The sequence below is a fragment of the Mycothermus thermophilus genome (assembly GCF_041956435.1).
Source record: "Mycothermus thermophilus strain CBS 625.91 unplaced genomic scaffold VTJ04scaffold_1, whole genome shotgun sequence".
Classification (NCBI taxonomy): Eukaryota; Fungi; Ascomycota; class Sordariomycetes; order Sordariales; family Chaetomiaceae; genus Mycothermus; species Mycothermus thermophilus.
The window spans coordinates 2,864,737-2,881,793 of NW_027191427.1; the positions used below are offsets into that span (position 1 = coordinate 2,864,737).

Here is a 17,057-nt window from a genome sequence, read left to right on the forward strand (position 1 = left end):
GGGGGGGGGGGGGAGTGTGTTCTGCGTCCAGAGTACCAGTACCCAAGACGGGACGAGCCATTGCTGCACAGTATGGAACAAGAGCAAGAGACTCAGGGTGTGAGTGTATGACAAGGGAAGAGGACACAGGGTCATGCCATGTCATGCCTGGACTGGTCAGGGTCCGGCCTCTGTGCATTTCCCGGTTTCCCTCTTGCGAGATTGGCGGCGGTTCGTGGTGATCGGTTGTGGCAGGCCTGGGGCTCCCGCTCACGGCTGTCTCCTGCACATTGGCCTCGGGGAGAATGCGGGAGAGTAGGCGGAGGCCATGCGAAGGTGACGACCCGACACAAGGGATTCTGGCGGTCTGCTAGAGGTGGGTGTCGATAACCATCAAGGTGCCACGCCGCAGCATTCATACGGCCGAGAGCCCAAAGGGGTAGAGCCAGCCAGGATGGGAACGAGAAACCTCGAGAATGCCTTGCTTGACCGCGCCTTTTCAGAGGCCGATTGGGCGGCCGGTCACGGCCCCGAGTGCCCCGGCACATGGAAGCCAGCGGCCGCTCACCCGGCCGCTTTGACGCGGCCAGGTCGGCTTAGCCTCCTCCCTCTCCAACGTGACGGATCGGAGGGTGCCGGGGCAGAATCGGGAACCCAGACCGGAAACACAGCCCAGGGTTAAGAAAAAAATAACATGAGTTTCCCCTGGTCTGGTGAAGGATCCGGTTTCCTGGAACTGAAGATCATGTGGCCGTCGTACTCCGTCCTCCCTCACAGCTGGAATACTAGGTGTCACAGAACGAGGAATAATATCACCGACCCAGGCTCTGGGATCCACAAGAGGAAGAGAAGTTCGAGGAAACGCTGGGAGAATGTCTGACGACGTAACGCACCGAAAGAAAACGCACAAGCCAAAACGTAGATCAGGAACACGGAATGAGCGTCAGGAAGAGAATTAAAGACAAAGCCGCATGAGGCGTTCGCGTGTCGGCCGGACAGGCACCTTGACTCGCACTCGCAGTCGTCGACATTCATCAGCCCTGCAGGTGGGCGATCTCACTATGCAAGTTCAAGCTCTTCCCGCCAGTAAGAAGGTTATTTTGGCGGGAGGAATGGCGGTCGTCTCACCTTTGCTGTGCCGTAGGCGCCATGGAGTCGGCAGCCAGCCAGTGAGGTTGCTGATTCTCGGCAGGGCAGGTGGGTAGGCCAGGAGGAGCAGCAGAGTTGAGACGAGCCATTCCGGGAGCCCGTGGGGCCCCAAGATGGTGGTCTGCAGCGAGCTGGATACATCCGGGCTATCGAAAATGCGTTTTGTGCATGTGCCACGAAGGTGAGGCGACACCTGCGCCGCTGTCCTGCGAGGCAGGTTGACCTAGGAACCTGGGAGCTGAGCAGTGATGACGAGAGTTAGGCCAATTTTTGTTTGAGGTGAGGCGGCTTTACGGATTATCCGAAAACCGTTGGACCGTTGAACACGCCCTTGAGGTAGCATCGATGAGAGCAAGAACACAAGACTGGAAGCTCTCATGACCCCAGGGTGGTGAAGATGATGAGTCCCGAGGTGTGGGTGCGGCACGGTGCCGGCTCCGGCGACGACGAGCCCCGGAGACGAGAGACAGAGAGATTAAGAGAAATTAAGGCGAGTAACTTGGCTTCAGCAGCACGGAACACAAAACAGATGGAATGACGAAGGTGATCCTCACATGAATTTTGAACTTAATGACGCACACCAGGACACGCCAATGTATGTACTTATGTGCCATGGACGGGAAATGGGCACGACGGCGCGTAAAGAAAGCAACCGTGAGGTGAGAAAAAAAGAGAAGACAAACTCTGCCAATGGAGGGACCGATGCGTTTCGGGGTCTGAACGGGTTTGGAAACAGTGGGTCTGCGCTGGCGCACCCACTGGACAGATGGACCTCGCAGGCGCAATTGCAACAAACTCTTTCCCTTCGCTGCTGGACCGACTGGCGATTGCATCCTGGAATCCAAATGACTTTACTGCGTGGAAATGAGAAAGAAGCCAGGAGCGCTTCGGGACCAGCAACCTCATTTCTTCCCGTCGTTCCCGTGCCGTCCCATCATGCTTGTCATGCTCGTACCGGCCATGACGACCTGACCCGACTGACCCGAGCAGTTCATTGCCTACCCGCTGGACCTGCCCAGAGTTCCCGGTCCCATTCCCTATTGTGAGGTGGAGGCCGTCACCGGTTGCGAGGCGATGGCATGACAAGTTCGCCATGTTTCCTGTCTAGGAGGCCGGGATCGGCTCCAACAACCGACTACAGCCATCTGTCTCCGGTCCCGAGCCCGAGCCCGAGCCCGAGCCCGGGCCGACGCAAGGATCAACAAACCGACCGACTGCATATGCGGTATATGATATGAAAAACATCGTTACTACTACAGAACCCGGATGGCCAGATCAGATCAATTCAGCCTAGATATCCAAAAAGACTCTGGGCGACGCCCGTTGCAATGACACGATCGCCTGGTCCTACCTCTGTCGATGCTACATTCGGCAAGTCAGAGACTCCATCACGGCGCGCTCGGCACTTGAGAGAATCCTCTTGCTTCAGTGATATGCTGTCAGTAGGACATGAAGCCGGATTACGGCTCTGTGACTTGATGTGTATGAGCGGCGTGCAATGTCGGAGAATGTCGATACGATGCTTGGGAGCTGCTTGTCTTTCCTCCAGCTGAAGTTGCCGAGAGCCGAACACGCCAGCTTAGGCGGCACAGACAATCTCCAACAATCTCACTACTCTGCATCATCAAGCTTAAGTAGCGGACGGCAGAGGGAGAATCTATTTCTGAACGGCACCTGCTCAGCGCATGTTTCAAACCCCGTGTTGGCCGTTTGCTCAATCCACTTGCAGGATGCCGGCAGTCGAACGTCACCAACAATCGAAGAGTCACATGTCAAACACGCTGCCGGCTGAGGCTGAGAAGGTTCACGACGTCCTGTGTCATGAGCTTAACTTGAGTAGCAAAGGTAACGTTAACTTTTGTTTCGTGCCGGAACAAGCACCAATCCACACACCTCCACCCATCCCGAGTCCGGCCCGAGCAGAGAGTCCTTTAAACACATCGTGAGATAGTTGGCGTCACTACCCACCCCGTATCTCGAACAACACGCCTCAGCAGCCCCTTAACGAGGCGAGGCACATACAACACAGACGAAGGGACTCAAGATTGCGGCAGACAGGCGAGCGCCCTGCAGGGCCCCGGTCCTGCCGACAAAGGGCAACGCCATCGTATGACGTGGGGGATGGACAACATGCCGTCTATTACTGACGTCCCCCAGTGACCGGCGTTCTCAACTTCCGTTGGCACCAGTCCTATGTCCACGCACGAATAAGGAAGCTCCTTGAACAACACCGCCTTCTTCCTAGCTATTATGTCGTCTGTGGGCGTCGAGGCGTCTTTTGCCAACGCTATTCAAAGAAGCGGCTTTGTTTCCTTGGGGCGTGGATTCGGATATTGTTCCCGGCCGGCCCGCGAACCTCGAAGCGCCGACCGGGTTGCTTAGCCACAAACAATCCACAAGTCAAGCCTCTTTTTGATGGCAACAGAATCCTTGTGCCAACCTTGCCTCACCTTGCTGAATGCACCGTACTTTGCCACATGGAGCAAGTAACAAGTAACGTCTGAGCCTCGATGGTTCAGACGTTGGTTTTGGGCCACATGTCAAGGCATGCAACAGACAGGGTTGACTCCCTTTCCTCCTACAGCAACAACTCCAGGTTCCAAGCCGAGTCGATATCGTCACAGAGGACACGGTGACACCTTTAATGACTTGGCTTAGCTGTCAACACCGAGGCCGCTTTGCAGAGTTGAGGCGTGGCATAATAGAGAATGAAATCCCCTCGCCACTCAAGAACAGCAGCGAGCACCGTGTGAACAAACCAATGCCATAGTGTACTCTGCAATATTAAACCAGGAACAAAAGGAAAAACAAAGACGGAACCAACACCGGATCTCGGGCCGAAGCGTGTCTTCCCGCCAACAGATTCTCCGCCCACCCACCACGGCCACTTCATATGGCCACTAACACATCCGGACTAATAGGCTTCGAGGTTCTTTCTTGACTTTAGCATAGACATCACACAGGGCATAGGGAATTGTGATACTCGATGAAAGTGAAAGCAAACCGACAGACTGGACTATGGCATGTGTAGAACAGTATTAAGAAAACCAAGACAACCGGAACACACAGGGAATCTGCTGAGAAGTATAAATCAAGAATAGAGTGTCCCCAACTGTCAAAGATGACCATTCATGTCTTCTCAGCGAATTTCGATCACCAAAGACTGAATCATCTGCTCAAGGCAATCTAGCTGCTTCTCTGATCAAATATTGATTGATTGATTGCCAACACCATGGGTGAAGTGGGATCCGGGTCCAAGACACCCAACATGAAGATCTTTCACAAACAAGAAAGCATTGATCGGGAAGCGTTATTCAAGTCCATATTAACATTTCATCTCATGTTGTACAACTAATCGTGTCCCAGTGCTACAAATAATATTCTCAGATCAGTCTGAGGATAGGCTATCGGCTAGTTTAAGGAGGCCGGCAGAGCCAGCATTGTCTAGTTGACCTAAGTAATACATACAGTTAGATACCTAGCCGGCCAACATCTGGGATCATCTCCTGAACCTTTGAACTAATAATTTCTTTCTCATAATAACACAGTATCAACGCCAGCTTCCTTCTGCGCCTGCTTAACAATCCGCGACCTAATTCATAACCCTCGACTTAACAAATTCAGAATCCGCGACATGATTCAATCCAGTCCAAACAAATTTGCAATTCTTTCCTTTTAACCATCCGTCCGCCGTGACCAACAACCATCCCAAAATCCATATTAAAACAGACCAGGAGATAAAATGTCAACCAACCCATGATTCCCTTCGTTACTTACAGGACCGCATATATAAAACCTGCCCTAGGGATGCTAGGGTTGAAATGCCAGACAAATGAAAAGGGGTATTCCATGACGAGAACAACAGGGAAACGAAAGGGGTATATAATACCAATGCTTCTTGTGACCATTGCCGTAAATTCAACGCAGACCTTCCATCGCTTCGGCTCAGGCGCTCTCGATCGGCACAAACGAGTTGAAGTTGAAGTCGATCAGGCCGTCGAGCATCCAGTGCTGAGGATCCCAGAAGTCGTAGTTGTTGCTTGTGTCGTAGTTATTCAGGCCCGTACTTCCACCCATCATGGACCCTCCTCCGATTGTCGAGCCGGCGGCGCTGGGGGTCAGTGCGCCGTTCGAAGTGCCCGCTCCGGCAGCGGCGGCGGCCAGGCTGAGGTTGGCTGGCAGGCTGTGGGAGGGAGGAGCAAGAGTGCTGTCCAGATGAGTAGACGAGGCTGAAGACTCATTAGCCGAATCGGGATTCGTGGGTTGTTTGAGAGCTATCGGCATGAGAGAGACAAGATTCTTAGCCCGCACGAGTTCACCCCAATCTATTGTAAAGGCACGCAAGAATTGGACGGGTAAAGACGAGACCGGTGCTAAAGAGGGAAGGAGAGGAGCAACAAGGACCGGGCAGCGGGGAGGTGGGATGCTGGTATAGACTCACCGTCAAGGGTCCCGCGGCCGCGGGCTTGGTACTCCTCACGCCAGTGCCAGATGGAGTCGAAGACGAGGCTCATGCTGTGCCGGCACCTGACCTTGAGCTGCAGGCTGTCGTCAATGGCCAGGTCGTCGCCCCTCCCAGAGGGGGCCGTGTCCTTTGCGCCGTTCCACATCTGGACCATGAGCTCAGCAAGGCGCCAATTCAGGTCGTTCCGGACGACACTAGTGGTGCGGATTGCCTGAATGGTGCGGTGGAACAGGTGCCGTCCCCGGTCTTCGTCAATCTGCTTGACAAAAAAGGACCGCATGAGCTTGAGGAGGGAGAAGCCGGCGGCCACCAACATTTGCTGGATGTAATTGGTGGCGTACTTGAGCATGTACTGGTCGCGGACCTGGTAGCGGTACTGCTCAGGACAATTCTCCGGGCCGTCGAGGATGGTGTCGAGGAAACCAGTCGTGGCTCGCCACAGCGCCATGAGGTCGTCAACATACCCCGGAGTACTGCTCGAGTCGAAGAAGCCGGCCAGGCGCAGGTGGAGGCAGGCGGCCTTGAGGTGGAGGTAGACGATCGGCGAGAGGTTCTGTGAAAGGATGGAAGCTTGCATCTCGTTGAACTCACGGCGATAAATACGCATCAGCATGGCCCGGTGCTCGTCACCGGCAACGCCGCGGGGATCGCTAGCGTTGCTGTACATCTCCTTGGAGACCTTGTCGCAAAAGCGCTCGATTTGGAGGCGAGCCTCAAGCTCGGGCCCCAGGGAGAACGGCCCTGCATCACCCGGACGAATGGCCAGGGTCCAATCGTACAGCGTGGAGGCGGGCTGACCATATCCAGTGCCTACCATCTGGGCAACGATATTGGCAACCGCCCAAGTCTTGATGCGGTCGTGCAGCCCCTCTGGGTTCAGCTCGACGGCCACGCGTGAGAAGTCGTTGATGTGATTGGGACGGTGCAGCCCAATACCTGTGGCCGTTTTCATCATGACGCCGCACAGGATATGGGTGGGGTCGGACGAGCTGGTACTTGTCGGGAGAGGCCAAGTGCACAGCAGACACAGGGCCTTGACGACGAAGTAGCTTTGGGGCACGTCGCCGACCGTAGCCCATAGAAGCTTCGTCAGCGGACCCGATAACTTGGTGAGAGTGTTTGGGTCAGAATTGTGGCGGCGGCTTGCCACGGCAATAATGGCCCAGTAGAGCAGCGGGTGCTGCTGGTAGTATTGGTCAGGGGTTTGGTTTGGGTTAAGAAAGGGAAGGAAAGGATGGTAGTAGTTAAAGAATTGGCTGAAGAGCTGGCTCTCCTCCTCGTCCGTGATACGGAAGTCGTCGAGTTCGCGAGCAATCCGGGGCATGGCGTAGGAACCACCACGCTTGAGATGCAGCAGCGATGAGGCCACCTCATCAGACCCCATGAGTGACGAGTTTCGCGTATGCGTGTAGCCGGTGCTGGCGACGACGGGTGACTGAAGCTGTGAATGCACAGCAGAAGGGGCGGCTGATAACGGCGTCTCCTCCTCGTCTTCCAAGACGAAGCCTTGGGCTCGGGCTATCTGGACGGCGCGACGGAGCCGCTCGATCTCCTTCTCCATCTCAGCATGCTTCGAGCGCTTGCCAACGCGCTTGAAGTTGGACTCGATCTTGCATTCGAGCTTCAGGCGGTTACACCGCGAGCAGCTCTGGAAGGGTTCCTGGACGACATCACAGCGGAGCTGGGATGAAAGGGAACGGTGTAAGCAGCCGGGAGGGAACGGACGAGAGGGTAGAGGAGACAAGATGAACGGCCGACAAAAAACGTACCTTTTGCTGGCGGCATTCGTTGCAAGCCCGTTTCACTCCGGGTAGGCGGCGAGTCTTGTTTTCGGGCGAGGCACCAGGCTTGGACTCTTCATGTTCGTGACCGTCGTGATCCGGGTCGTGGTCGTGGTCGTGGTCTGGGTCGAGGGCACTGCCTGGACTGCTGTCAACGATACTCCGCTTGCGTTTTGCAGGAGCAGCGGAGCCATTGAGGCCCTGGCTCCGCATGCCGGCAGCAAAGTCCGGGCTCGCCATGGTGACAGTGACGGTGGCCGAGGAAGGACGGTCGGTCGGGGCGGCGGCTCGGGACCGCAACCCCGGAGGGGTGGGGACCGGAGGTGAGGAGAAGGACACCGGAAGAGCCGGCGACGGTTCGGCGTTTCAAGCCTCGGGGCCACCGGGCACCCGGGCTCTCGGGGTCCCGATGAGGGGACTCGGGCCGGAAAGCGGGACGGCGTATGATGGCCGAATGGCCGGATGGGTGGACGGTTAGATGGTTGGATGGTTGGATGGATGGGCTGACACTGGCGTTGGGCCGTTGGGCCGTTGGGCAGTTGGGCAGCTGGGCCACGGCACTTGGGCTCCGGTGGTAGGGTCCGGTCCGGTCCGGTCTCGCGGTTTGCGATGAATGGGGGGGAGAGAGATTGGAGGTGAATGGGAAAAATAGGTGCCGATTTACGGAAGAGGGTGGGCAACTGGCAAGTCCAGTCATTCACCACCCGCCGGTTCTTTTGTCGGGGCCGGCGGGGCTGGTGACTTTGTTGCTCACTGGTGACTCGAAGCGGGGGTCATCTCCGCACCTGCAAGTGCAAGTTTTTCGGGCGCGGGAGGAACCCACGGCAGTGCTTATTGGCCAAAAGCTGTGTCTTGGCGTTGTATTTGACCCACACAGGCTCCACTCTGCGCGGGCGGAGTGGACTTGACCGTTCACCTTGTGTTCTTCTGCCGGGCAACCAAGCTCCAACCAAACACACCTTACGATTCCGGGAAAGGGAGCGTTACACTGTCGACAACGCTCCCGCTCCTGATCGTAACGGCTGGACATCCACTGTGGACGCCGCTAGGTATCTGGCTGTTGGGGAGCTCTGGCAAAGACGTCGAAGACGGTGCAACCAGAACCGATCACCACCATCAACGCTGTTGACAGTGGAAAGATTCAATGTACGGTGTACGGAGTACGTTCACTGCGCTCTGTCTTCTCATACCACCTCTCCCACACCGCCTCCTATCTTGCTGCTTCCAGCCACCTATTACGGCTACTCCATATTCATGAGAACTTGACCTAGGACAGATACTCCATTAGTTGGTTGGAATCAAAAACTTGACCACGTCCATACATACGATGGTTTGCTGATTTCTGCTGAAATAGGCAATTGATTCTCCCCAGCCTTACGGTCGTCTCCCCATTCAAAGGCGTTTGAATCCAAGGTATCGAGAGCACTGTCTTCCGTTCGGAGAGCTTTTTGCCTCTCCGAGTGTCGCCATAGGAAGGAAAGGATTGACTATATTATTGCTTTCATCTCAGCTTTGACTGTCGAAGCTGTATGGAAATTCTTCGAGTTACCCGAAGGATAACGACAAGCATATTGCCGACCTACCGAAGATAGGGAACCTGCAGCGATGACTTGCATCCTTCGTCCCGAAGCGTTTGACATGAAAGTTGCATAACATCAACACTGTCAACATGCAGGACCCTGTCGACATGGCGCTTGAAGCATGAGGGAGTGTGTGTAATCGTGTATCGAACTGCCTGGTACAGGTACAGGACGTGGATGCGGCAGGATTCCGCCACGCACCAACAAGCCGCGCCGTAGCCGCCGTGCGTCTCGACCAACAACCAACACCCCATCCATCCTACCTGGTAGCGCGACTCCGCGATTCCCGAGCACACTACTGCGTGTTCATCACCGGGTAATAACAGACGCGGCCCTGTCCTCCGGTGGACGTTGAGATTGGAGGACACTAGCATCACACCGGCGTCACACCGGTGGCGATCCCCCCAACGCTTTGTGCAGGATACGCATCGGATCGAGCACCAGCTAGACCAGAGGATGTCGTTAGAGAATTCTTGGATCCTCATATGCCGAGTTGGCTCGGGCCGGTGGGAAATATTACGTTGTTACCCCTGGGATCTCAACTGGGAAGCTGGCAACCAACTCGGATGAAGGGTTCATCATCATGCTGTGGCAAATGCAGACGTCGCCCTTGCGGTACAGCACACTGCCTGACCATGTAACGGAGAAATCCGGACCATTAGCGGCGTCTTGAATGATGAACCGCTCTCCGGCATGATATAGTCGTATTCCGGGAGCTGGGTGCTTCATCCACACCTAGGTTTCCAAGGCGGGTTGCCTGATGAGACTGTTAGACTCACCCCATCTGGATTGTTGAGTTCCTTGCAGATTAACTGATTGCAAAATTTGCCTTACCTTAACTCTGAGCTCCTGCCATCAAGAGGATGGTCTGGTCAGTTATACCTATGTAATTTCAACACACCGTCCTTGACGTGAGGGTTGAGAAGGTGAACGGACAGAGGGTAGAAAGTTATTTCAACCAAACTGGAAATTACAGACAAATAGAAAACGGAACCTAGTTCATTACAAACTTGGAACCATTTTTGAACTGTTTTCAAACGGAGTACCTATAGCATAGAATATACCAGCATGTCGTTATGTTGATGGTTTCACAGGGGGTGGCGCCCTTGCACCAGCCACATGACATTCTGCTCTTGTGTGGCTGGTGCAATGACGACATGGACCCCAAAGGATGTGGGGCCAAATTCTGGGATCTGAGGAACTGGAAGCTTTCAACGCTCAACCATCAGCTCTGAGCACCACCTTACAGTGACTCCCCGGCCTCACAATGGGAGCATCCGGGTCAAAGGTAGCGCAGCAGACGGCGCGGAAGTTCCCGACGCGCGCTCCGGGATCATTCCCGGCCGCCGCGACACCAAAACCACCACCATCAGCCACACCTTCCACCCCATCCCCGAGCTCATCCCAGCCACAATCACAACAACCTCAAGCATTCTACTCCAAAGAAGACGGTGAGCAAGCAGTCACTCGAATCCCTCAGCCATATACTGCCCATCGCTAACGTACTTACCCCAGCCCTCCGCGCCGACGCCTCCTCCATCTCCCAACAACAAGACCCCGACGACATACCTCCCGACTTCGCCGCCCGCCTGCACAAAATGGGCATCGTCCAGCCCAATCCTTTATGGTCACCCTCGTCCATCGCCAACCCATTCCCTCACGCCATACCCAAGGGGCCCTCTCTATCTCCCTCGGCACCGTCTCCACCATCAGCGGGGTCAGCACCGTCAGGAAGAGAGCGCGTTGTTCCCTCACCCTCATCACGAAACGTAACCCTCGGTGTGCTCGAGGCAAGACGGAGGCTTGAAGCCCAGGCTACCGAGCAATTTGAGCGCCGCGGCCGGGCGTCGGTAGATCAAGGGGATGAGTTGGTGGATGTTGGGACGCTGAAGCGTGCGCTGGTGATGCGAGCCGCAGGGACGCCGGCGGCGGAGATCGAGGCGAGGTTGAGGTTGAAGAAAGGGGTGGTGGCGAGGCTAGGAGGTGTTGGTGTTGTGGGCCCTGCTTCATAGTGGTTATGCCATGTAGGGTTGATGGAGATGGTTGGAGAATGCTGGCTTGTATTATATCATTTTGATTCTGAGTCTGAGAACTCATCGAGAGACAGAGACGAGCGCGGTCTCTGGTCTTCATGTGCACTACCAGAACCACTGAGATACCCTGATCCATGAAGGAAAGGAAACGACCAGAATCAAGAAAACCGTCTTCAACGAGCCTTCTCCATGAAACTCAGTGTTACTTAAGGGACTTCACATCCCCTCCCCGGCTTCATACCCGTCACCACGCGCAGTGGCCACCATCAATCCTCAAATCAGCCCCAGTCATGAAGCTGCTGGCATCGCTGAGCAAAAACACGGCCGCCCCGCGGTACTCCTCTGGGTAACTGAGGCGCTTGAGCATGTTTGCGTCGGGCCATGCAGTGCGCCGCTCAGGAACAGCCTCAAACAACCCCGCCGTCATGGCCGTCACGATGTAGCCCGGCGAGATGGTGTTGACGCGGATGCCGTGCTCGCCCCATTCGGCGGCAAGGTTACGCGCCAGCTGGATAACAGCGGCTTTGGAGGCGTTGTAAGCTCTAGAAGTTGGAAGTTGGTTGATGTCAGCCAATTACACCCTCTTTTTCCAAGCAGCACAGGTCAACCCAGGAAGTAAAACACTCACGGGCAAATCAACCCTCTATTAGCCACCGTTCCGCTCATGCTCGCAATGAGCACCAAACTCCCCCTCTGCTTCCGCCGAATCATCTCCCTTGCCACCGCCTGCGCCGTCATGAACACGCCCGTCACGTTGACCCCCATCATCTTGTCGCAATCCTCCGCCGTATACTCCAGGGCGGGCGTCTCCTGCTGGATCCCCGCCGCGGCGATCAGCCCGTCCAACCTGCCCTCCCGCTCCGCGATCCCGCCGACAATCTTGCCCAGCGCCTCCTGGTCACGCACGTCCACGCGGTGGTAGTGCAGCCTCTCCTCACCAGCCCTTTGGCTATTGGAACTGGCGGAGGAGGCGAGCTCCGTCCTGGCCCGCTCAGCGATGCGCGCAAAGTCGCTGTCGGCGCCGGGCTCCGGCAGCCGGTCCAGAGCGTGCACGACGGCGCCGGCCTCGAGGAGGGCTTCGGCTTGGCAGAGACCGAGACCGCGCGCGGCGCCGGAGACAACGATGACGCGGTCGCGGAGGCTGAACTCGGGCAGGAGATGGCTGGTCCGGGGGTCTTTCTGCTGTTGTTGGCGAGGGGAAGGGCTTTGATGGAAGGAAGCAGCGAGAGTTGCAGACTGTGGAGGACGGAGGTTGCTGGCCAGAGGTCGGCGGAAAGTTTGCAAGAGGGCGCGTCGGCCAAGGATGTGAGATCTGCTGAGCATTTTGTGGAAACTTTGATTCTTGTAGTTGTGGATGAAGGAGCAGAGCCCGAGTTGGATTGTTGGATGCAGGTCCCTTATACCACGCTTATAACCCTGCAATCACGAGAATACGAGAAGGTACCTGCAATGGAAGGACCGCGACAGTTAACCTTCCCGAGTTTCAAGTTTACACCAGCTAAGAGCAGTGTGGCCTTTCATTATCGACACGCCTTTGACACTGCTACCGCGACTAAGCTAGGTTGTCATCCGTACAGAGGCCACGTCAGAACCGGTGTGATAGAGCAAGTCTCAATTCGAACATCCCTCGAGAACTGACTCTGGCTAGGTCGCCTCCTCATACCAACCAAACAAGCACGCAGGCATCCATGGATTGATGAACGAACTCGCAACCTCGATGATGAGCATTGCCCCTCATTGCTGCTTACACCCGACCCTACCTACAGGTACTCATCTATCCTCTACTAATAGTCTAGACTCGGCCGGGAGGTAACATGGCAGGACTCCCCGATGTCGGTTTCCAGTCTGTCGGACTCTCATTGGTCCCGGTGTCCGGCACACCATACCCGGGGGCGAATCTCATCTCCGTCCTGCTGCGTTGTCACGGTTATACATTGATGGACCGCTGCAGCACGGCATCCAGTGCATCGCATCCCAGGTGCCAACAGGTGGTGATCAATAATGGGTGGGTGATGGATCGGCCCGGCCGGGGCTGCAGATCTGTTCGATCGGATCCGGGCCCGGGCTTGCCTAAAGCGGAGATTCCGGAGGTCGGAGAAAAGTGGGGCCGGACCGGGCATTCGTCTCCGGCGGTTGGCCCGCTTCCGTTTCCACGGCCACGTCCCATTTTGTTACGTATCACCTTGGGGTCCGGAGGATGCTTGACATGTCTCCAGGAGAAAATGGGACTGACCTAGGAATGGGCACATGAACACACCTACCTACTGTTTCCCTCTTGGCACGTCGAACCAGTGCCATGGATCTCATGAGACGAGCAGTCAAGCGAACAGGCGAAACAACTGAGCAATCTCGAAACGAGCAGTGCCAAGATCGCGTCCAAACATGACATCTCTGGGACTTTACCATCCTATTACGGAGTACGCAAGTACTGTGCCAAGTTCAACATCTTTCACATCCCGCGCAATAGGAACCACCACCACTACCATCCACCCTCCCACGCTTTACACATCGAAATCGTGGAAAAGACATTCTCATTTTCGACCCTCCACTACATGAAACAGGTCTATTGCCCACCCGGGAAGTCTGTTGTACGACTTTGAGGGCCCGTGCCATTGGCGCGCGGCTTGTCTTCGAGCTAGTCGCTGCACCAGCAAAATTCCCTGATGCTACCCCTCCCGCCTCAACCCCCAGACCACGAACAACTGCCTCATGCTCGGGGCAACCCTCGCAAGCGGGCCCCCGGTTTGGACGTTGAACATCCGAGGACCCGGTTCCTCCGCATCTAGCTTCCCGAATCCCGTACTTAACGTCCAGCCATTGCGCTACACAGTAGTTAGCTTTATCACATCTACTACTGGTATTCTCCGGAAGATTCCTGATGATACACTATTACACCGTACTTGATGCCATACATGGAAACCGTAAAGCGCCGGTCGGCACCGCCCAAGGATGTAAACACCGCCTTTCGATATCTGTGCAGTTGCGCTCCAGGCGGCCAAGCTGTTCCACATATCAACTCCGTAGCGTTAGGAGTTATGCAAGGTTATCTCTCGCTCGCCATCGGGTGCTTTGGCTTGCGCCGGCGTATTTATGTGCATGCCTACACATCACCGCCATCCAATGCCCAGGTGACGTATGTGCACATCAGTTCATCAGCCCATTCGCCATCCGCTTCTCCGTAACTACACCGCAGAATGCCCGATGGGAGATAGGTACCTGGCTGGTAAACATAGCATGAGAATCCGGTATGGAGCTTGTTGCAGGTCCCCGAGTTCCACCAGACTGGAGCAGATTTTAAGTCCTTTTGTTTTGCCTTCGGCCCGTCTTCTACTCCGGAGAACTAACTAGGTGCCGGCCTCCGCGTCTAACTATCGCGGCCGCCGGAACACCGAGGGATCGCGGGGAGGGAGACAAAACACAAACATCAAGATCCCGGATGATGGCCTTTTCCCCGCCTTCACCAACAAACCCCGCAACAGGTGAAGTGAACATACAACGACACCAGCCATGAGCACAAGCGCGCAACAAATAAATTTCTGCCCGTCTCATCAGACCATGAGGGCTTTTCCCAGAGAGTCATCGCCGCTTGGCATCAACCGTCAAAGCGCGTGGAAGTCGTCTGACAGTGGAGCCCCGGATGCGTTGCCGGGCTCGAGGCTGGCCTGATGAGGCTGATGAGGCTGAGATCCGCGCCGGGATAGCCCGTGTCTCCTCGTCGCAACGGCCTTCGCGTTCACACGTGGCACTTGGCTGACGATGTATGCACTTGCTCCCTGGTCTCAAGTAGTTGTGGGAGGTTATACGTAGCAGGAAAGAGATGAGCGTTTCGACCTTCCACGTGTAGGAGACTCCGTCCACCTTGTGATGCTGACGGAGGCAGGCAATGTTTTGGAGCCCTTACGGGTCCACGCTCGGGCATTCCGCAGGTACATACATACCTGAACGATCTGTTAGACCTCTCAACTAGTGTCAGTATGGATGTACTCTGTATCGCGGCCAGCCACCGCCGCCGTGTTTCAGGACCTCACGTGAGTGCTTCGTATCGTGCTGTTCCTAGTAGGTATGTAGTGAAGGGGATTGTGGCCTTGCACGCTTCCAGGGTGAAAACAACCATGCTGGGAGAGCGGCTAGCTCGACTAAGTAACTATCCCATGGCCCTGCTAACAAACCCGATCGGCCCTCGGCACCGATGCCGAATCCTTCAGCGACAGCCGCTTCGTCACTTCCCGGGCCAATCTGCATGTTTCACCTTTAATATGGCACCTCATCCCACGCGCCATTCACGTGTCGTACCGGGGAAAACCGAACGACCGTGGCATCGGAAATTATGACGTCGGCGTTGACCGCCAAAGTGAAGTCCTGCACGGACCAGAGGAAGCAAGACCATGCCACCCTGGATGGTGTTTCATACAAGGCAGAAGCTTTTGATGCATTCGCCTTCACTTCTTCACTTCATGCTGGGCGTACGGCGTATGGAACATCTCCGCAGGGAGAAGACCTCTGCTCCAGCGTCTCCAGTCGACGATGGAGTTCGTCAAGGACCAATGTCCGAAGGTCATGCCTAGAGACGGAGCATCGTCCGTCGTTAGCGCTATCGGAGTCAAACAAAAGAAAACCGTCTACACTATCTACGATCCAGAACCATCTCGTTTCCCATCTTCGCCAATCTGGATTGCCATGTGCTTCCCCGGTTTGCCGGTTTAGTGTGCTAGGTCTGGGGAGGAGAGAGTGGTTTCTCTACTTACCGCTTGTCTTTGGGCCGAGGTTGTCTCTGACTTTACGGGCTCGGTAGCTGCTGCTAGCAGATATCTCTGAAGTGAAGCGAAAGACGGGCTGATGGGTTTGTGAAACGAACACGATCGCTCCCATTGCCGCATCTCCCATTTTTTGCGCGTCAACTGGCGGAGTTTCCCCGCTGGTCGTTATGTTTTCCAACAAACACAAGGACAACAAGCATGATTTCACCTGTGTTTGCGGGATAGGATATGAGATGGGACTTTGCGCAAGTGCTTGGTCAAAGACCCGATCATCAGATCATGTTCATGACGCCAGCACCACGAGTGTTTGAGCAAAGTCGGAGCTGATCCCTGATGATTGGCACGGGCGACCAGGGGGCCCCCGTCCTTGCAGGCGAAGGCTTCGATTCTCGAACGATTTGACGAGGGCAAACTCGTGCTCAACCGCCGCCAATGTCACTCCATGTCAAGGGGTCAACGCACACACGGGAGGCCAAACGGGAACTGGGCGTTTGCCTATGGCACCACCACCTCGTCATCATTTGATGTGCTATCCAAGCCAGCTCCCGTATCCGGATGTGCCTTGCACGTGCCATCGTCGTCCAGCAGAGAGACGAACCCGATCGGATACGTTTCGGATCCGAGCTGGAGCAATTCATTGTTGTGCACTTTTGATGAGGGCTCGAATCGAGCATCTCCTCGCCTCTATTCCGGATTATACACCATCGCAGCGAAATGACATCGAGCGAAGCCAACCTAGGGAAAGCAGTTAGCTAAGAGTGCCGCGATCTCCAGTCTCCATTTTCCTCCGCAGAGCTGGTTCCCAGCACAATGGGCTGGCCCGCGCAATTAATCGTGTTTGCCGCGTCTACTTGAGTGCCGACAGCATTCGTCTTCTTCTAACGGCATAGTTGGACAGACGGTTCGTCGTTAACTTTGACGCCGGCTGAGCACGGCGTGCAGTGTACTCCGTACTTAGTGCAATGTGAACCCAGTTGTTTGGATCCCCTGGTGACTTAGGGCACCCTAGCTGAGCTAGGTGCCTGTCCCGCGTTTTCCACTTTGGGGACAGCCGAAAGTCGTACGATGGCCCACTGCCGAAGCACCCATGCCAGGGATCCCATTGCCGGAGGCTGAGGCGAACGAGGCGGCCAGTCATGGATCCAGGGGTGGGAGACTCCATCGCCTCGCCGACCTCCACCGGGACCCAGTCAAAAAAATCGAACGTTGAATTTTTTGCCCCAAAGCGGACCTCGATCATTTTTTTTGGCTTTTCACTTAGGTGAGAGAGAGAGAGGAGATGTGCATTTTTGCTTAACACAACGCCCCGCGTG

General features: G+C 55.6%; 4 protein-coding genes across 4 annotated transcripts; 1 reads left to right on the top strand and 3 right to left on the bottom strand.

Moving 5' to 3' along the window:
* Nucleotides 1–5,073: 5,073 nt before the first annotated feature.
* Nucleotides 5,074–7,614, bottom strand: VTJ04DRAFT_1065 (uncharacterized protein; the record flags this gene model as incomplete). Its single annotated transcript, XM_069358412.1, has 3 exons — nucleotides 5,074–5,402; nucleotides 5,570–7,274; nucleotides 7,363–7,614. The coding sequence occupies 3 exons, from the start codon at nucleotides 7,612–7,614 to the stop codon at nucleotides 5,074–5,076; spliced, it is 2,286 nt and encodes a 761-aa protein (XP_069223674.1).
* Nucleotides 7,615–10,221: 2,607 nt separating this feature from the next.
* On the top strand, nucleotides 10,222–10,966 carry VTJ04DRAFT_1066 (uncharacterized protein; the record flags this gene model as incomplete). The annotated part of the gene is made up of 2 exons (XM_069358423.1): nucleotides 10,222–10,405; nucleotides 10,470–10,966. 2 exons carry the CDS (start codon nucleotides 10,222–10,224, stop codon nucleotides 10,964–10,966), a joined length of 681 nt encoding a protein of 226 aa, XP_069223675.1.
* Nucleotides 10,967–11,231: 265 nt separating this feature from the next.
* On the bottom strand, nucleotides 11,232–12,310 carry VTJ04DRAFT_1067 (uncharacterized protein; the record flags this gene model as incomplete). The annotated part of the gene is made up of 2 exons (XM_069358434.1): nucleotides 11,232–11,529; nucleotides 11,616–12,310. 2 exons carry the CDS (start codon nucleotides 12,308–12,310, stop codon nucleotides 11,232–11,234), a joined length of 993 nt encoding a protein of 330 aa, XP_069223676.1.
* A 3,116-nt stretch (nucleotides 12,311–15,426) lies between these two features.
* VTJ04DRAFT_1068 (uncharacterized protein) lies at nucleotides 15,427–15,871 on the bottom strand (the record flags this gene model as incomplete). Its single annotated transcript, XM_069358445.1, has 2 exons — nucleotides 15,427–15,548; nucleotides 15,733–15,871. The coding sequence occupies 2 exons, from the start codon at nucleotides 15,869–15,871 to the stop codon at nucleotides 15,427–15,429; spliced, it is 261 nt and encodes an 86-aa protein (XP_069223677.1).
* Nucleotides 15,872–17,057: the final 1,186 nt, after the last annotated feature.